Genomic DNA, 22,252 nt, shown 5'->3' with positions numbered 1-22,252 from the left:
TGGTGCTACTGTAACAATATGATCAACCACTGCATATGACTGTTGGCAGAGGCCACATAGGAAGCCATTGACTGGAGACTAAAGGAGGCCCTCTGCAGGAATAGAGAAGTGGAGATGGTCATTTATTCCTGATGGTCTAGGAGCAGAGAAGGGCTAATTGCTAAATTTTTGGTTGGCTATGTCATTTAAGGGTTTTGACAATTATCAGAATTCTGACTTTTTATGCCAGTACTGTGTTCCTAACTATTTTTGGGCCATCAGGGTTGATGCTTCTTAAGAAGCTGCAATGGTGGTGATATTATCACTCAGCTTTCTCAAATATAGACATAAGAAAGAAAAGGTTGAAGAGTGTTTTTAGATCTTCTGGTGGAATGTTCTTTGATTTTAACCTCAGTCACAGAAACACAGACTGTCTGAGATATACAGTCCTATGAAAAAGTTTGGGCACCCCTATTAATCTTAATCATTTTTAGTTCTAAATATTTTGGTGTTTGCAACAGCCATGGCAGTTTGGTATATCTAATAACTGATGGACACAGTAATATTTCAGGATTGAAATGAGGTTTATTGTACTAACAGAAAATGCGCAATATGCATTAAACCAAAATTTGACCGGTGCAAAAGTATGGGCACCTCAACAGAAAAGTGACATTAATATTTAGTAGATAATCGTTTTGCCTCTAGTCGCTTCCTGTAGCTTTTAATCAGTTCCTGGATCCTGGATGAAGGGATTTTGGACCATTTCTTTCTACAAAACAATTCAAGTTCAGTTAAGTTTGATGGTCGCCGAACATGGACAGCCCGCTCTCAAATGATCTGAAAACAAAGATTGTTCAACATAGTTGTTCAGGGGAAGGATACAAAACGTCTCAGAGATTTAACCTGTCAGTTTCCACTGTGAGGAACATAGTAAGGAAATGGAAGACCACAGGGACAGTTCTTGTTAAGCCCAGAAGTGGCAGGCCAAGAAAAATATCAGAAAGGCAGAGAAGAAGAATGGTGAGAACAGTCAAGGACAATCCACAGACCACCTCCAAAGAGCTGCAGCATCATCTTGCTGCAGATGGTGTCACTGTGCATCGGTCAACAATACAGCGCACTTTGCACAAGGAGAAGCTGTATGGGAGAGTGATGAGAAAGAAGCCGTTTCTGCAAGCACGCCACAAACAGAGTCGCCTGAGGTATGCAAAAGCACATTTGGACAAGCCAACTTCATTTTGGAAACAAAGATTGAGTTGTTTGGTTATAAAAAAAAGGCGTTATGCATGGCGTCCAAAAAGAAACAGCATTCCAAGAAAAACACTTGCTACCCACTGTAAAATTTGGTGGAGGTTCCATCATGCTTTGGGGCTGTGTGGCCAATGCCGGCACCGGGAATCTTGTTAAAGTTGAGGGTCGCATGGATTCCACTCAGTATCAGCTGATTCTTGAGAATAATGTTCAAGAATCAGTGACGAAGTTGAAGTTACGCCGGGGATGGATATTTCAGCAAGACAATGATCCAAAACACCGCTCCAAATCCTCAGGCATTCATGCAGAGGAACAATTACAATGTTCTGGAATGGCCATCCCAGTCCCCAGACCTGAATATCATTGAACATCTGTGGGATGATTTGAAGCGGGCTGTCCATGCTCGGCGACCATCTAACTTAACTGAACTTGAATTGTTTGTCCAAAATACCTTTATCCAGGATCCAGGAACTGATTAAAAGCTACAGGAAGCGACTAGAGGCTGTTATCTTTGCAAAAGGAGGATCTACTAAATATTAATGTCACTTTTCTGTTGAGGTGCCCATACTTTTGCACCGGTCAAATTTTGGTTTAATGCATATTCACATTTTCTGTTAGTACAATAAACCTCATTTCAATCCTGAAATATTACTGTGTCCATCAGTTATTAGATATATCAAACTGAAATGGCTGTTGCAAAAACCAAAATATTTAGAACTAAAAATGATTAAGATTAATAGGGGTGCCCAAACTTTTTCATAGGACTGTAGAACACCTGGGGCAATGATGGAGTCCAGGAATAGAAAATCACTGTAACTCTTAACATTTCCTTGAAAAAGAACTATTTATGGATAATACATCATTTTTATATATTCTCTTCTTTAGGGCTAGTTCACACGTGAGTATAAGGGGAGGTTTTTGACGGCGGATTTCGCGTCCAAAACCTCCCCTTATAATGGTGGTCTATGGAGACCGCCGGGCTTCTTTTCTCCGCTAGCGGCGGGCTGCCGCTAGCGGAGAAAAGAAAGGACATGTCCTTTCTTCAGGCGGAAGCCGCGCAGGCTCAGCCGCGCGTCTTCCGCCCCCGGCAGCTCCCTCCTATGTCGGCTCATTCATTTGAGCCGACAGCAGAGGGTTAAGCCGCGACAGCGATGGTCGCGACGGGCGGGTTTTGACAAGAGAGAGACGCGGCTCGCCGCGTCTCTCTCTGTGTCAAAACCCGCGCGGGCAGTTCACGTGTGAACTAGCCCTTAATGAGTTATTAAATGAAGATGTGATAAAAAAAAAAAAAAAAAAACAATCCTGCGGTAAATTTTGGGGAAGGAAACCTCAAGGAAGGGATAGAAATAATTTCAGATAATGCATTGTTGGAATAAGAGCAGAAATCATAGTTCAGCTCATCTCTAAAGCTTATTCACCACTACAGGAGGTGTCACTACAACGTAACACTAGATCACTTAACTAGATCATTGCATGGGAAGCAAGAGGCTGGTATGTGATGCTAAGACTATATCCATGTCTGAATACCATGGATATAGTCTCTCACTCTGCCAAATCAGTATCCCTGCACTATGCTGAGGAGGCCCAATAGGCCGAAACAGCGCTGTCCATAGCTGGGAATCTGTTCCTTTTGGAATAGAAATACTAATTTGGCAATTAAATCCGCATCATGATATTAGACTTTTTAACTGAGTCATGCATAATGTTAAGGATTTTGCCCTCTAGAGGGCGGCGTACAGAGTGCACTGTTCTCCTAATTACATCCTGGAGAATAGATTTGCATATTTTTTACCCAGAATCCCTAGTGGAGCAGGAATGATTTGTAAGTCTCCGTACTGCCTATGTAGGCACACACTCTCCCTGATGTGTACGATTATCCCCTGACCCTGATCTATAGTTTCTCACTCTGCCAAATCACTATCCCTACGCTATGCTGAGGAGGCCCAATAAGCCGAAACAGCGCTGTCCATAGCTGGGAATCTGTTCCTATTGGAATAGAAATACTAATTTGGCAATTAAATCCGCATCATGATATTAGACTTTTTAACTGAGTCATGCATGATGTTAAGGATGCTGCCCTCTAGAGGGAGGTGTACAGAGTGCACTGTTCTCCTAATTACATCCTGGAGAATAGATTTGCATATTTTTTTTACCATGGATAGAGCTGTATTGATGTCAAAGCACCCCTGGCTATTGAAGATACTCTCAAAGACTCCATACAAATCAAATTATCTCTAGACACAAAAGACACACATCACAGTAGTGGAGCGGTTTCTGCGAGCTTTTTTGTGGGGAGAGGATAGTTCCAACGTGAGGGGGAGTGTAATGGAAAATGCATGCGTCAACCATATTATGCGAACCTGCCGTAATAATCGTATAATGGATTACATCCATATGTTTGTTAATTCTTCCCTTACTATTATCTCCTCTTATATTCTTTATCGGGTGAGGTTCACACAGGACAAGTTTTGATGATGCATCTGATTATCAAGGAGTGGATATAGAAAGAGGAAGAGTATAAGTCTGTATTGTATACCTTTCCTTCCTTTAAAGATTCATTCCAGATTTGGCTCAAAATAAGCTAATAACTGCTTTGTGTGAACCTGGCCTTAACCTTGGACCCCGCCAACCGTGTCAACAGAAGCAAGTCATTGCTTTGCTAGGAAGAACTAACCCAGCTGCAACAAATAAAACAAATAGAAATAGTCTAAGCAGAGAAAGTCCAGAGGGAACATCTCCGAATCCATAACCAAAATATTACTGATGATGTCATGAATCCCTATTTACACAGCAGAAGCACCTAGAGTACCTCTGACCGCTATGTCTGCCTGTCTGGCAGTGTGTACAGGGTGCACAGTATTAGGAGACTACACCAATACTTCATGTAGGCTCACATTATTTATTATTTCCAGCTTATATGGAATCATGGCCAGAATCTAGACTCCTCCTCAACTTAATTCCTTCCGATAAGATTTAGCCAACGCTAGAGATTCCTACAGATCCCAAATGAGATACAAACACACCACAAACATGCAAACATATGGAGGGCTCTTTTTGGCCTTTTCTTGCTCTTATAAACTTAACCCTTTCAGTGTATGGATTTCACGTTGCTGAATATCCTAATGCGGTCAGTGTCGAATACACTGTGGTTAAATGTATCTCCAGTTTTATGTACATTTCAGTGGCATAACTTACTAACAAAGAGCGTGCATCTCCATTTTATTATAGTACAGTATGTTTCCTGTTGATATTGTAGCTTCTGCACTGTTGGAATGAATACTTTTACATATCCGGTACCTTCGTATATCTTTGCAGAAGGTTGGTTTATGAGAAATCAGCACTTACCATTTCTTGCCTCCAACCAGATGCTGCTGTACTGTATAGCCAAAGAATGCATCCTTCGATCCTTGGATGATCCTTGGTTTCTTGTCATCAATATTAAACGTATCAGTCAGACCTAATGGAGAACAAAGAAAAAATGAATAGAAGGATTAAATAAAGACCAGTGCGCCTCCTGTAGATAAAGCATTATGTATAACATTTAAACATATTTTTGGACTTGTCCTGACTTTGCAAATTTCAGTAAAGTGAATGGGGGATGCAGATGCTACTTCTCCTTTATTGCACTAAGATGTTAGTGATGTGTACATAACAATACCATCGGCAATGATATAAATCATATACATGACTTAAAGCTCCTGGGCACCAATGCAAAAATGGCTTCCCATCTACTGTTCTCGTATCTAATGCTGGTATCTTTTTTTTTTGGCATGGGGTCTTTGTACCCACTAAGGATCCAGGTTCCAAGTGTGACTACTACCTCTCCCCCTACCCCATTATTTGCCTCTTATTTAATTGCCAGCCCTGTATGTTCAGTAATCATGTCTCCTAACCATCTCAGATTCAGCGGGACAGTCCCAGATTTCAGGTGACAGCCCGCTACCCCAGGCAGCTTGTCTTCGCCAACTCTGTCTGAGCCTTCAGCTCCCTGTTATAGGTAAATACCGATGTAGTAACATCAGTACATTAAGACTTTTGCTCCAAGGCATTGCAAATACCAGCCACAATGAACTAATATACAGTGTGTGTGGGAGCCACAAAGGGGACCATTATACTATGTGGTGGCCACTAGGGAGACACTATACTGTGTGAGGTGTACAAGGGGGCATTATACTGTGGCGGGGGCAATAAAGGGGACATTATAATGTGATAAAGTCACAAGGGGAACTGCTATACTGTGTGGGGACCAGAGGGGGAGCTTTGTGGTGGTGTGGTGGACACAAAGGGGCCATGACACTATGTAAGGGGAACTAAGGTAGAATTGAACCATGCAGAGATCATTAAGTAAGTATTATACTGCGAGATAAGACTATAGATTTTGTCCCTCTTTCTGTCCTCGTTGGGAGGTATGGCACATAACTGGCAGCGTCCTCATGGCATGGAATTATATGAAACCTATTTCCATGCATATATAGTCTATTCATATCCAGCTCATGTACGATAACTATCCTGTAGACTGTATTGCGCTGGTTGCTATGATGAAGATTCAGATGTTAAAATTCAGGCTTTAATTTTCTCCAAAAATAACATTTGTCATTTACACCAAACATTCCACGTTTCTTCCACCGTCCATGGAACATTCTGTAAATAGCCATTGACATAGTTTGTGGCAAATCTGTTTTAGGCTTTTTTGTCTTTTCATGCAGATTATAGTGGTTTTCCCTGTTATATCCTTCCTTGAATACCAGACTTTGCTTTTTTTGTATGGCAGAACTTAACATGATATCGGAAAATGATGTTAGAAAATGCAAGTGTAACAGAGGAAAGCCCAATGTTTTGATTGCGGGATTCCAGTATTACAAAGGACAACACAAGATGGCAATAATAAAAGGCAACGTTCACGCTTCATACAGTGTGTACATTGCCAGTGGTAACCTAGATTTGCATTGTGGAATATACTCAATATTGAGTTTTTGGGGCACATTTACTAGAGTGCAACAAAATATTGGCACAGAATGTTGCATCTGGTTATAGACCATTTCCTTGGCAAGGGACATGGCTTAGAATAATATGGAGCTCAGAAACAAGGGCATGTAGTGTGAAATGTGACATTGTGCTCCAAATTTTTGGCACAAGCTAAGCCTTTTCATAGGTCTTGTAAACTTCTAGTCAGTTTATGCCCCAGACAGGGAGTAGCTGTGGGGAGAAGAGATAGCAGTTGCTATGGGGTCCTGGACTCTGACGGAGGCTCAAAGGTCCCTCTGCCACGTGATGTACCACTATTGTGTCACAAGTTAGGTACAGGCCCCGGGGCCACACGGTGGCTCAGTGGTTAGCACTGCAGCCTTGCAGTGCTGGAGTCCTGGTGTTCAAATCCCACCAAGGGCAAGAAAACCATCTGCAAGGAGTTTGTATGTTCTCCCCGTGTTTGCATGGATTTCCATCCCATATTCCAAAGACATATTGATAGGGAAAAATGTACATTGTGAGCTCTATGTGGGGCTCACACTCTACATAAAAAAAAAAGTTAGGTACGGGCCCCATTACAGATTTTTATTGGGGCCCAGGAGCTTCAAGTTACATCTCTCAAGTCAAATATTTCATACAAACTGAGTCACTTGTAAATTTGGTGCATTTTCAGGCACCCAGTCTTAAAGGGATTTTCCAAATAGTAACATTTATTCCTTATCAACATAATTGGAAAAAATGTCTAACCAAACCACTCAGATGATTTGAGACCATGAAGAATGGGAGGCATAAAAGAGGTGCACATTGCTCAGTTAGGCCCCATTCACACGGGGCAAGAGGGGGCGGATTTTGGCGCTGAATCCATGTCATAATCCGCCCCCTCACAGAAGCGGACTGCCCTTTCTTCAGGCAGATTCCGCAGCTGATTCAGCCACGGTGTCCGCCTTGCGACAGCATCCTCCGGACTAGGCCCATTCATGTGGGTGTAATCTGGAGCAGAAAGCCGTGACGGGATGCGTGCACCAGCATCCCATTGCGCAGCCATGACGGAATATGCAATACGGAATCCCCGTGTGAACTAGCCCTTACTGCTTCATTCACTTCTGTGGATCTACTGTAACAGTGATCTCCAGCACTCCTATAGTCAGCATAGACACCAGTACTCCATTCAGATGTGGCACTCCAGGGACTTTTCAGGACCAGACTCGAACCCCAAATGATCATACATTTATCTACTATCCTGTGGACAAGGGATACATGTTATTAATGGATTAACCCTATTAAGTTAACACTATCTATGACTATTAATAAATGTAGGCCACTATGTAAATCTGGTGCATATTCAGACTGCCTGTCTTACGATTATACTGTCTATTATTAAATATGGGAAATTCTTCTCATATTTTTGCCTAACATTTCCATCGAATTTCAAATACATATGAAAAGAGAGTCCTATGTTTTTAAAGCAAACCCCCACTCCCTCCCAAAAACCAGATGCAACATGTTATTTCAAAGAGAGTATATGAAGACATCTAGAACTGTATATAAGCATACACCTGGTGCATACTGGCATGTTTGGCTTTTTATGCCCCCAACCAAAATGGCTGAAATATGACATGAACCTAGCCTTAATATACTACTGTTATACCTTTGCTGGAGTTTCTGCTGTCCTGTAACGATGAGACAAGTTCTAGTGCAGACACTATGGTACATCTGCTTTTATTATGTGCTCGGTTTACAGCTCTATAAATGGTGTCTACAGCACGGATTGTATTGAACTATTATTCTCAGCAACAGAAAAAACAAATGCAATAAGGTTTTCGTACAGCTAAGGAACCATGTGCACTGTCTTACATACCTATACACTGACCGGCCACTTTATTAGGTACACCATGCTAGTAACGGGTTGGACCCCCTTTTGCCTTCAGAACTGCCTCAATTCTTCGTGGCATAGATTCAACAAGGTGCTGGAAGCATTCCTCAGAGATTTTGGTCCATATTGACATGATGGCATCACACAGTTGCCGCAGATTTGTCGGCTGCACATCCATGATGCGAATCTCCCGTTCCACCACATCCCAAAGATGCTCTATTGGATTGAGATCTGGTGACTGTGGAGGCCATTGGAGTACAGTGAACTCATTGTCATGTTCAAGAAACCAGTCTGAGATGATTCCAGCTTTATGACATGGCGCATTATCCTGCTGAAAGTAGCCATCAGATGTTGGGTACATTGTGGTCATAAAAGGATGGACATGGTCAGCAACAATACTCAGGTAGGCTTTGGCGTTGCAACGATGCTCAATTGGTACCAAGGGGCCCAAAGAGTGCCAAGAAAATATTCCCCACACCATGACACCACCACCACCAGCCTGAACCGTTGATACAAGGCAGGATGGATCCATGCTTTCATGTTGTTGACGCCAAATTCTGACCCTACCATCCGAATGTCGCAGCAGAAATCGAGACTCATCAGACCAGGCAACGTTTTTCCAATCTTCAATTGTCCAATTTCGATGAGCTTGTGCAAATTGTAGCCTCAGTTTCCTGTTCTTAGCTGAAAGGAGTGGCACCCGGTGTGGTCTTCTGCTGCTGTAGCCCATCTGCCTCAAAGTTCGACGTACTGTGCGTTCAGAGATGCTCTTCTAGCTACCTTGGTTGTAACGGGTGGCTATTTGAGTCACTGTTGCCTTTCTATCAGCTCGAACCAGTCTGGCCATTCTCCTCTGACCTCTGGCATCAACAACGCATTTCCGCCCACAGAACTGCCGCTCACTGGATGTTTTTTCTTTTTCGAACCATTCTTTGTAAACCCTAGAGATGGTTGTGCGTGAAAATCCCAGTAGATCAGCAGTTTCTGAAATACTCAGACCAGCCCTTCTGGCACCAACAACCATTCCACGTTCAAAGGCACTCAAATCACCTTTCTTCCCCATACTGATGCTCGGTTTGAACTGCAGGAGATTGTCTTGACCATGTCTACATGCCTAAATGCACTGAGTTGCCGCCATGTGATTGGCTGATTAGAAATTAAGTGTTAACGAGCAGTTGGACAGGTGTACCTAATAAAGTGGCCGGTGAGTGTATATGTCCATATTCTCAGAGATTCTCACAAAAAGAGCTGTATGGTATGACAGGAACTTCTCTGGAACCTGTTGAACTCCATTATAAGGCAGTAAGGCTGCCAGTCACTGTGTGATGGATTCTGCAGAGTACTGTGGTGACTCTTATAAATTGAAGCCACAATACAGATATGGACAGAGTATTCATTGTGCATATTTTTAGTGATACCATGTATTACATTTGACTGCTGCCCTTAAAGGGATTTTCCAATCTCTATGTCTCAGCAGCTTTGACTGCTGTCTCTTCTTCTCCTCACTTCCTATATTATCCAGCAAGCTGGGGGGAGGCGGCTCTGACTGTATGACGAACAGGACACTATGAAGTATCACAATATAGACTTTGCCTTTACCATGAGAGATTAGTTTCATGTTAGTTGTCTCCTGACAATAAGATATGGCATAAATTCATTAATGCTACCTTAGACATAATATTGACATACTGTAATGCTGTATACTGCATGCAGATTCTGGCACATTTATGATATGACTACGGTCTACTAGTCTCTGTTTTTGCTTGTCCACGGTACTGTCACTTATTATCTGGTTCCATAACTATGACCATTTGCAGCTCATTGGGTGTCAATCTAACGTAAACCAGGATGGGCTAAGTTCACATAATTCTTGTCTATTTCCATTGCTTTGCTCTGTTATAGGAGTTGAGCAATAACCTACTAACAATAATGGGGTCATACAACAGTGCACAGGCTTGGCTATTTCATCTCTCTTTTTTAATGGAATCTCCTCCTGTATAGATGTGAGCAAATTGTCTAACTGGTGGTATTGCAACTGCTGGAAACCCAGGAATCACAAGAACAGGGGTCCCACGTCCTCTTGTATGAATGAAGCAGCATGCACACTGCTTCTCCATTCATTTCTATGGGACTGAATTAAAGAAGTCGATCGAGTACAGTGCTTTGGCTATTTTGGAGCAGCATTATGTATACTCGACTGCCTCTTCATTTATACAGGGGACACAGGACCACCGTTCTTGTTATAAGTATAAAACTGTATACAACCCCTATAAAATAGAGCATGAAGTCATGAGCTAAGAATAATGGGAAACTCTTTTTTTAGGGATAAATCTTAAACCCCTGGCACCATACATGAAGATTAGGGACAGTTGATGACTCTGCAGTATTAAGCTCTGTAAGGCGGACATATGGAATTGCAGTGACGTCTACTCCCTCTTTATACAATGATGATCTAATAAAACAACAATTTAGTAATTGGGGTAGGACTGTGGATTGTAAGCGCAGGCAGACATGAATTGCTCTGTACAAGTTTCCAAATAACCACAAAACCAAAACAGCTTGTTTCAGCAGTATAAAAGTAATGCTAGACTTAAAACACACTGGAATAATCCTACTATTTCCAAGTCTGCTCCTATACGCTAGACATAGAATAACACAAGGCATTTACAGCAGTGATGGGGCAGCTGAATAAACTTCTCAAGTATTACACTAATGTATACAGAGTGGTACCAGGCGAGTAACTGCCTGATCAGTGTCACTGACTATTGGGGTCCCATCGATCATGAAAATGGAGGTACTGTACACCCCTTATGAATAATGCAGCAGGTCATACATGTGCGCTACCACTCCATTCATCTCTATAATACTACAGAAGAGAAGATGAACACAATCCTCAGCAGTCCCATAGAACTGAATTGAGCACCAACAGCCATGAGCTGTGGATAGGGTATAACTTGTGTTGGAATGCCCCTTTAATTGACATCTTTAATAGTTATTTCCTATAATATTCACCAGTTTGAGTTATATGACATCCAAAAATGCTGCCATAATATCTCCACGAGAAGGCTTCACCCAGCTTTCTCAGAATCCAAAAGAATAAATCTATCCAGTTATAAAATAATAAATGTTTGGCTTTGAAGTGTTTCCATCTCACAACAGCCCTGTGACAAGCCGTAGCCAAGCTTTAATGTTGGTCATACTGGTTTACAACTTCTTCAGACACAGATGTAAGAAACAGATGAATGAATTTGCAGAAGAACTTAGGAATTTATACTGGTGATTTATGGATACTGATATTTTTTTATTTAATCATGAAATATTCTCTGATGTATGTTGCATGCAAAAAAAATGCAATGTATCACCCTGGCATAGCATTGATCTGTGTGATAGCTATACATAGACTGTATCTATTTGACATACGTACAGCACCATAATAGGAGCCCTATAGAAATGCATGGGACCACTACCTTTCTTCTGTATGCCTCAGATTTCATACTGAAAGTGTATATATGGAGGAGTACTCCCCTAGAGGTATTGCTATATATACAGCACCTAAAGATGAGTATGTGGCAGCACACATATATAGCATCCATCACTTTCCTACAAGATGGGTAATAGAAGTCAGATTGTTGGTGTTCTCACTCCTAACATGGGGTAACCCCCCTCCCCCCATACTAAACGGGAATTATTCACTATAAGAGCAGAGACTATGGAACTTTCTGCTGCAAACTGGATTGATTCATTGATGACATTACAGGTTATAGGTACTAGTTAGGAAGTCTCAGGGGGTATTCTTTGCCTTCCTCTGGATCAACACTGTAGGGTTTTAGACTGGACTTTATGTCCTGGAGTCAATTCTCAGCCTTTTCAACTTATGTTATTATGTAACCATCCATAACATGTTGGCCAATATTGGGATGAGCTTTATGGAGCAGTAGCCAAATTAGGGAGCCTGAAGTCTTGTTCCTCTACTTCTCCTACTGACGCTCAACTCTTGACCATCCCAACTCCATGTTCAAGTAGCAGGAGTAGAGCAGAGACGGATGGGTGACCAGGAGACAGGGCAGCAGCAGTGGAAGCAGAGGAATATGACTTCTGACCCACTGTTGAACTCTGCAAACTTAATAATGGGGTGATGGCGGACTTGCTTTTACACATTAGTATGTAAGCTTATCCAGGGCAGGGAACATACTGATAAGTTTTTTTATTCTTATACCTCCTATAAGGATAAGAAGGATTTCGACCAGAACAATCCCATTCTCATGTCCTTGACTTGCTCATTACACGAACAATCTTTCTGTCGAAGATCGTTGCAGGTTTGCACATCATCCACTTTCTTTGAACACCAATGGTCAAAATAGACCAAAATGAGTATGACTGCAATATTACGATTGCTTGTTTAATGGTTGTCCTTCCGTCTTCCTACTTCTAATATGTATAGGCTGCTCAAGTGAGATACAGAATCACATCTGTATATCCAGTATGTGTTTTTCTAGTGGGACCCTTGTGAGCCATAGGTCACTTTCTAGAGAAGTCCCTTGTGCAGATAACACATTCAGAAATCCTGTATTATGGCTTTGCTAAGAATAGTTAGTTACTCACACAATAATGTCCTGAGAAAACCTCCAGACGGAAAGTGCACAACCCACAGGAATGCCGTAAAAAATGATCTGAACGGGAGCTGATGTTAAATTAACCCATATGTGTTCTCAGGAAGGGATTCAGGCTGTTCTGCAAGGCTGTCCATTAGTCCTTGTAGTTGATGTTACAGCAGGGCAATGACATGGAGAGTGTGGGGTTATGTCAGCCATGATGACAGTCAGTACACCAGACGACAATGCTCTAGTAGGGACCATAGTCCTTACACTGCTCCTTCCCAGACATTAGTCAGAGCTCTTGAAGCATAATGATATAGTATTGGGTTCTCTACTTCATTTATAGGTTTCTTTTTTAACTTTCTAGAAGACTCAATGTAGCAAAACAAAGGAAAAACGAATGTACAGAGTATGTTCTCTGATCCGTGAGGAGTGATTGTAAAGTATTTTGTCAACGTGTAATCTTTCCACATGTTTCATGTTAAATGAAAGCCAGAATCTCCTCTGTGGCTTGCTACATATGTATAGCAGTAGGAGATTTAAAGGGACAGTGTTGTTAAATGTTATTATTGGATTTTATGTGCTTTATATATCGTGCACTGTGATTTATTGGCAAAGAAGATAAAAAGACCTCTGCAGAAGAGCCTTGTTCTAAAAGTAGCAATTCACCCTCCGCATATGGCTGTCTCCTGTTAGGCTGGTGTCACGCACAGGGGTTATCATTATGGCAAAGCAGACTCCAGCTACACTGACTTAAAGAGGACCTTTCATGGTTTGGGGCACAGGCAGTTCTATATACTGCTAGAAAGCTGACAGTGTGCTGAATTCAGCGTACTGTCGGCTTTCCCGATCTGTGTCTTGGGTAAAGAGCTATCGGTCCCGGTACCGTAGCTCTTTACACTCAGAAGGGCATTTCTGACAGTAAGTCAGGTACATACTTCTCCACAGCAGCACCTATCGCGCTGTACTGTGGAGCGGGGAGGAACGCCCCTTCCCCTCCTGATAATACTCGCCTATGGACGAGCACTGTGAGCAGAGAGAGGGGGCGTTCCTCCCCACTCACACAGTACAGTGCGATAGGTGCTGCTATGGAGAAGGATGTACCTGGCTGACTGTCAGAAACGCCCTTCTGACTGTAAAGAGCTAGGGTACCGGGACCGATAGTTCTTTACCCAGGGCACAGATCGGGAAAACCGACAGTACGCTGAATTCAGCGCACTGTCGGCTTTCCAGCAGTATATAGAACTGCCTGTGCCCAAATTGGTGAAAGGTCCTCTTTAAAGAGGGCCTTTCATCAGATCGGGCACATGCAGTTCTATATACTGCTGGAAAGCTGACAGTGCGCTGAATTCAGCGTACTGTCGGTTTTCCCGATCTGTTCCCAGTGTAAAGCGCTATCAGTCCCGGGACCGTAGCGCTTTAGTGTCAGAAGGGCGTTTCTGACAGTTAGCCAGGGACGCCCTTCTGCCCAGCAGCGCCTATCGCGCTGTACCGTGTGAGCGGGGAGGAACACCCCCTCCCTCTGCTCACAGTGCTCATCCATAGACGAGTATTATCAGGAGGGGAAGGGGCGTTCCTCCCCGCTCACACCGTACAGCGCTATAGGCGCCGCGAGGCAGAAGGACGTTCCTGGCTAACTGTCAGAAACGCCCTTCTGACTGTAAAGCACTATGGTCCCGGGACCGATAGCGCTTTACACCGGGCACAGATCGGGAAAGCCGATAGTGCGCTGAATTCAGCTCACTGTCAGCTTTCCAGCAGTATATAAAACTGCATGTGCCCGATCTGATGAAAGGTCCTCTTTAAAGTGGTTGTCCAGTTTCAGCAAACAAATGTTATTGCTTGTATAATAAAAATGCATACAATTTTCCAATATACTTTCTGTATCAATTGCACACGTTCTTCTAGATCTCTCCTTACTGTCATTCATTCTGTTACGTTCAGTAGATATAAATCAGTCCAAGGTCATGTGATGTACAGTTCATGGTCGTGTGATATACTGTCCATGGTCGTGTGATGTACAGTCCATGGTCATGTTATGGACACACAGGTGCACAGCTCGTAGCGGGCAGGTGTCTGATTACTGTGCTGTGATTATAATTAGCTGTGCAACTGTGTGTCCATCACATGAGCATGGATTGTACATCACACGACCATGAACGGTATATCACATGACCACGGACTGTACATAACATGACCATGGACTAATATTTATCCACTGGAAAGAAACAGAATGAATGACAGCAAACAAAGATATAGAAAGCCGCGAGGAATTGATACAGAAAGTATATTGAAAAACTGGATAGCTTTTTTTATACAAACAATAACTTTTATTTGCTGAAACTGGGCAAATCCTTCAAGTCAATTTTGTTGCAATCTGCATTGCCTAAATTTGTGCCAACTTTATCAAATGTTACACGATATTTGGCAAACCTTTAAATCTAACAATTCTGATATGGGATTCACTTTGTCCACTTTCTATGTCACCCCTGTAGTGAAGTGATATTGCAACAATTATCATAAAAGTAGCATTTCATAAATGCAGTGTACAAAGCGCTAGACAGCCTAACCACGCCCACTGCTCCACCCTCTTTTCAAAAGTGGACTGAATGGTGTAAAGTCTGCATTTTTTAAGCCAAGTCCAAGAATAGCTCCAAAAGGAATGGGAAACATATACAAGTTTCCCTTCTGCACAATCCATTCTTGGCTTTGGCTCTAAAAAATGCAGCAAAATCTGCAACAAAAAAGCTGCGTTTCGTTAACGTGGGGCTTCAACCTAAAACTGTAAAATGTTGCAAATTTTTTTGTAAATAAGCTTCTAGAGTTCAGGGCTTGAGAGATCCCTCATGTAAACCCTCGTTCACCTCTGCGTTTGGTAATCCATTCAGGGAGTCCGCAATGGGACCCCCTGAATGAACTACCGAACGCATTTGCAAGGGCTGTGCAGTAAAAGCACACAGACCCTTAGACTATAATGGGGTGCGTGTGCTTGTCGTGAGATCTCCACACGACTCATGCGGACATGAAAGTAGATTGTGAACTTCTTTCCTCTCTGCATGTTCCCAGCGGAGATCTTGCGGCAAGCACACAGACCCTATTATAGTCTATGAGGTCTGTGTGCTTTTACTACACAGCGCTTGCAAATGCGTTTGGTATTCCATTCGGGGGGGTCCTCATGCCACGGATATTTTTTGAACCAGATCAGAAATGGATATAAAAGGAGAAGGGAATATAATTGAAGGATTTATACTTTTTCTGTCAGATGTGTTATTGGCTTTGGCTCAAAAAACTGCATCAAAACCTGCATTGGTATTCTTCCTAAATGATGCATAATTTTGCCCCTATGGTTATTCCTATAGCACTGCACAAGGCAATGGCGTTTCTTTAGCATCTTTTGCTGTCCTTTGGAATACACAGAGGCAGACACACCATACGGTCAATTCACATACTGGATTGTTGTTGTAACCATTCTTTATATACTACCTTATGTGACTTTTCAATGATCACACAACAAAATGACACTTTCCAGACCAAGGAGCAAAAAGTTACATAAAATAATATGAAAAATGTTGTGTAACTAAAATTGCATGCAAGTTGCATGATATGACCAGATGTAACTTGTATTGTGCAATTGATCTCTGTCGGGAATTACTGGGAAAAGTCAACTGATAACCCAGAGAGAAATGACCAGGGCCCAAATTTCTCAAGTAGGAGACAAGGCTGGTGTATTTCTTGTTAAAGTATTAGCCTGTCGTAGGTAAACCCCAAGGAGGAAGTGCTTGGCGTCAAGGTAATGAATAAAGGCTACTATCTGTGTTACTCATAGAACAATACTAATGGTTACTGCTCAATGAACTATGATGGCAATTGACATTTTATATTAAAATCATGTCCGATTGTTACTTTGGGGTTGTTGTTTGACTCTTGGTAGGGGGCACTTTGCTTAGACATTAAGAAACTCTGACTTAATATATTCTTAAAGGGAAGTAGTCACATTGAAAGTGTGGCCAATGCTATAGAGCAGGAGGAACTGAACAGATTGGTATATAGGTTTATTCATTTGTATCTCTGTCTGGTTTTAGGAGTCAAGTGGGCGGACTCTCAATAATTGATAGCTATCTATGTATGCACATGCATAGAATAAAGGTAGTAAGTCACTGAGTAGGATCACCCATAGGACTCTTTAGACATGAATGAGCAGAAATATATATGAATAAATGCCAAATTATACTGGAAATTTTATTAAAGCTATATACCCATCTACTCAGCATCTCCTGCTATATAACAAGCTGCCTGTAAAGCGCCACCTGCTGTAGCTGCAGTGTACTGCAGACTGGTCAAATATAAATTCTCCACAGGTGTCTGAATGCACAGACTGTAGATCTGTCTGCTAAGTGTCTGACTTTGAAGCTTCACTGGACTTGACATTTCTAGCAATATTGTAAAGATAAGTAGAAGCACCTGGTTTTGCAATTCAGAGAAGTTTTCTTTTGCAGCTTTCATCCTAGGTATCTAACTTCAACTACAAGGTTATATGAAGAATGGACATACTGAAGCGAGAAGTGAGAATCCGTCTGATCATTCTGCAGCATGCAACCTACAGCATACAGCCAAGGACCAGGAGTAGGTTACAGATGTTGAATAGGAGCTATTTATTTGTAACACTGTAACCTTCTCTTAAAGAGGTTGTAACATTACAGACACTTGTCCCATATCCTATATTTTATAAGGTATTATATATATAATTTTTAAATGTAATATAATATCATTTAATATATATATATATATATATATATATATATATATATATATATATATAATTTTAATAAACCTGTGACTCTATTATCCGACTGAGCTCAATAACTAGATAACTGGTAGAGAGTAGAATTTTTCTCTTTGTCAGATTATATTCTATAAATGCAACCTCTACAAGAAAACATTAGCTTTTGGGACGGGTTCAGTGACCACAGCTTAAGTCACTGGTGTCAGACTGATGTAACTTCTGGCAAATATAATTTTTATGTCATTCCATTGAGTCAATGCCTTCATTGTGTTATTCAGGGCATAAAACAGTATGACTGAAATATTTATTCCTGTAACCAGAAAACTATCATCTCCACAGACCTCCCGACATTTTATATGGTCAAAGAATAATACTTAAAATGATATTAAAATGGGTTATTTTAGGTCCAATATTTTGTATTAATTTGTTAATATTTTTATTAATATCAGATAGGACTATGGGGCAGTAATACTGTAATACTGTCACACTGTTGAATGCAAAGGTATATAGTAAGCTCCTACACTCCCCCTAGTGGTTGCCATAGGCAGTGGTAATTTTATCATCAGTAGTGGAGGTTAATGGAACAAACATTACAGAAAGAAAAGTGCCTGTGTCATTAATATTACTCTGTTCTTTACTTATTATCTGAGTGATATTTGTCTGTATGCACGAAAGCAGATACGTTTACAATGAAGTCCATGGAGAGGGGAGGGGGAGGAGGAGAACAAGAGAGATATAAGGCTGTCTACATCAATTATATTAGTTAATTCTTAAAGAAGAAGACTGGATAGCAATTCCTGATAACCCTGATGTTTAGTAAATGAAAACTGTCTCTCTACAGTGCAGATGTCTCTCTACTTTGAGGAATTCTCTTCTTCCTCCCCCTTCCCCTCTCCATAGACTTATATTGTACAAATTTGATTAGTGGCAGAAGGAGTGCAAAAAAAACAAAGCAAAAAAAGAACAACAAAAAACTGGCAACAGGGTGGTCAAGAAAGGATGCATAATGGACTATTATAAGAATATACAGATATAACCTGGTCCACATGATGTAGGAAAGAAGAGAACAAAATATACATTTTTCCTGGATTTTTACTTTAACATTATAAACAGACAAGAATCCTAAACAGCAGAGATTTCACCAGGACTGTGGTACAGGGTTACCAATTATTACATTAAAAAAAACTACACGAAATACCCCTAAGATATACTCACGCACTGTGTGACACCCCTTAAAGACACAGCAAAAGACAGTGTACATATAGTCTGGACTTGTACCTCTTGTGGGCCACATACCAGATCGAGAACCTAACCTTTAAGGGCTTTCCCAGGCCCCAAAAAATTATTGGAAAAGAGATCAGAATGGTATAAAATAACAAAATAAGACATACTTACCTTGGCAGCCCCCACTTCTCTCATTCCACTGCCCCCCCCTTCCCCACCAATCTCTGTACTTAATATTCTAGTGATATAAAATAGGTACGGTAACTGCTTTAGACTCTGATTGGTTGCAGTGGTCACAGGACCATGTAAGGATGACATCACGGATGACATCACAGGACCAGGAAGGAGAACAACCATGGGACTGGGGGACTGGGACAGGGGCAGACATACCATCGATGTAACCTGTGCTGCTTCACAGGGGCCCAGAATATCAGGGGGCCCGATCTCATTAACAGCAACTTTCTAGTGTCTATTAGATTGCAGGGAAATACCTAAGCTAATGTACTTCATTGATAAAGATTGCTGGTGTATTGTTAGAGAGACATAAGGGGGTGATCTATGCTGAGATGGGGCAACAAGGGGCCAATAACCATCCTTGGTCAGGGCTGTCAGCTGTTTGTGTCACCTTCTGGTTTGGGAAGCAGAGGACTGGGAAAAGCTGGGATGGGTAAGGTGAGTATGGCTTCTTTTATCATCCTACACCATCCTGAACTATTTTCTAATACATTTTTGCAGGCTGGTCAGTCCCTTTAAGTAAATACCCATCACATAGGCAGGCAGCCTCCTGGTGCTTTCCATATATCTCGTCATCCACCATCCTTTCATCTGTAGCTACCATTAGTCCTATTTTAGTTAAACCTGAACTTGTACATAGCGATCTATAAAAATACCATGAGGGAGATTTATCAAGATTTATAAGTCATAATATCCCTTGTGCTGCTGGAGGATGCGCTCAATTTTTGGCGAGGTGCAAGCTCATCTCTTGGCAGTCAGTCTGCCTATAATGAAATTTCTATGAGCTCCAGTCATCATATACCCCAGAAAACTCATGTAAATGATGATAGATCTCTCGGGTCATGACCTGGGCTACACCACACCCCTTTCGAAAAGTAGTGAGGGTGGTGTAAAACACGATTTATGTCAATATTTTTGCACAAATAGCATATGCAAAGTTGCAAACCCAAGGTTTATGGCTTTGTACCCCAGGAAAATGATTTAAGATGATAAATCTCCCCTATTTTCTAAAGTTTAACTACCATATACCAGTTATCATTCACCTATGCAAGTGTATCATATGTAAGGCAACAGCTTCAGTAAAAAAAAAAAGTTCATGTTGAGAAAAATATTCAATTTTTTTCAAACACAGCGCCACCTCTGTCCATTGGCTGTGTCTGGTACTGCAGCTTAATCATCTTTATTCAAGTGAATAGTGCTGAGCTGTAATACCAGACACTTCCCATGCACAGATGTAGTGATGTTTCTGAAATAAACAGACCTTATTATACCAATTGTGGATAACCTCTTCAAAATGTACCAGAACTAAGCAAAAACAGCTTAACCTGGGCTAAACGGGGGGTGAGGTCTCTTCCACCTGTCAACTCTCTCCACTACTCTATCATTTCCACCTGGATGACTCTGTATCCACCATTGTGCAGGTCATGTGTTATTACCGTACCGTGCCAGGTAGTACATATGTCTTTCTCATGTATCTACCCCAGCAGAGTCCATGTCACCTTTCCGTCCAGGTATCACAACCCCAATCTTTCTCCTCCCTCCACTGTGACATGTGAACCCTCTCCTCATCTCCACTACTCAGCCTGACGTGACACTGAGTCTCTCCTGACATACTTGTGGCTCCTATAGTAGTTGAGATGATTTCTGACCTGTCCTCCACTGCCTCCTTTCGGTCCTGAGTTCCCCCAATTCTGTAACATCTTCAGAGGATGCCAAGCCCAGCACCCCTGCCCCCCTATCCCACTCTGTCCACCAGTCTCGCCTTTCATCTTTCAAGCCCCCTGCTCCTCACATTTCTGCTATGCTTTGGGATTTTGGGCTGACGGCAGATTTTGTTTCCAGTTGCTGCCAGATGTTTAGCTCTCTGGACGTGTCCAGCTCCAGACATAAAGCGAAGATTCCTCCACATTAAAGGGACAAGCCTCTGATCTACAAAGCAGCGGCGTGTCGTAAAACCTGACATCTTCAGCGGCAGAAACCCTGCATCTATTGGCAGCTGGTATAGCCAGTGGCAGCCTATAAAATTGGCAAGTGCCAGTCTTAATGTCAGTCTGACCGGTCGCTCTTTGAAGATATCACAGTAACTTGTAAAATTATTATATATCAGTGTTGCATGCAAGAAATCCCAATAATCCTGGAAAACGTATTTATCCAGAAAATCAGGTGCACTTCAGACATAATACACTAGTCGGCAATGAATTACATTTTTCCTGTCTAGATCCTTATGATTAACCTTAATAATCCTAATCTAATAAATATAATTCTGCAAAAAAATTAAAGTGCATCAATGTTTCAAGTGCATTGTCTCCTAGTTTTCTCTGTACCGGTAAGGGTTAACCAGAGGAGGATCAGTCTTCATTCTGCCTGATATCAATGGTCCTGATGGTTGTCAGCTCACCTGGTAAGAAGAAGAGAGCCCAGGCAGTGAGGAGCCCCCGCCAGTGATCCATGCTGCAGACTCTCATCCTGTCTGTGGGGATCCCTCTGCCAGACTGGTAGCCGGAGAAGCTGCCACTTTCCCACTTCAGTCTCCGCTATTCCCTGGCTCCCAAACTTAGGAGTTACATAGTAGACTGAGGAAGTGGGAGGACCAGACTCTGGTAGGAGGTGTAAGTGGTACAGGGACAGGACAAGAGCAAAATAGCCGGGGGTATGAGGACATTAATCATAGGGTCATCAATAAAAGACAAAGAATGTGAACCCTTCGGTGTGGCCCCTTAAATAGACCCATGAGTCACATCATAGACTGAAATCAAGGCGGATAAGCTATTTTAGCTTCTGTGTTGCAATACTTGGGTTACCTGCTTTTCTATTATTTTCTGCTTTATGGGGGCCAAATGGTCTCATAAGAATCTGCACTCGCGCTGATTCAGTGTCAGTTATGAAATGATTTTACATCTGGCCACATCCTATTACGCAATGGCAGCCCTTCTGTAAGACAGTGCACGAAGCTATTCCAGATCACAAATGTCACTGCTTCTAGCTAAGACCAGTTCCTAGTTTTATGCGGCCACATCCAAACATCTGTATTGGGGTCACAACATCAGGACCACCTGATTCTCTACAGAAACAAATTTAGGACACTATCGAACCCTAAAGGGGTCCTCTTATCTGGACATGTATGGCTATATCTGTATTATGGTCACAGCTCACAACTGGGCATTTATGGCTATATCCGTAGTATATGATCACAATACGTGAACTACCTGATTTTCTATAGAACTGAAATTAGATTACTATAGAACCCTATACTTAAAGGGGTACTCCTATCTGAGCATTTATGACTTACTCCATATTATGGCCACAACCCCCAAACCCTTGCTTTTCTATTGAACCAAATTTGGG

At 41.9% G+C, this 22,252-nt stretch overlaps 1 protein-coding gene across 1 annotated transcript in view; it reads right to left on the bottom strand.

Annotated features, from left to right (window-relative positions):
* ITGA11 (integrin subunit alpha 11) overlaps positions 1-21,443 on the bottom strand; it is a 97,014-nt gene extending 75,571 nt beyond the window's left edge. The window contains exons 1-2 of the mRNA XM_075273192.1: positions 21,306-21,443; positions 4,576-4,687 (exon numbers count right to left, since the gene is read on the bottom strand). Coding sequence (XP_075129293.1) covers positions 4,576-4,687; positions 21,306-21,372 — 179 coding nt within the window. The 5' untranslated portion in view covers positions 21,373-21,443. The remainder of the gene's footprint in view (positions 1-4,575; positions 4,688-21,305) is intronic.
* Between the last annotated feature and the right edge of the window lie 809 nt (positions 21,444-22,252).

The sequence above is a fragment of the Leptodactylus fuscus genome, chromosome 5, assembly GCF_031893055.1.
Source record: "Leptodactylus fuscus isolate aLepFus1 chromosome 5, aLepFus1.hap2, whole genome shotgun sequence".
In the NCBI taxonomy this organism is placed as follows: Eukaryota; Metazoa; Chordata; class Amphibia; order Anura; family Leptodactylidae; genus Leptodactylus; species Leptodactylus fuscus.
Note: the sequence above shows the minus strand (reverse complement) of the source record. Positions and strands in the feature narration are given on the sequence as shown.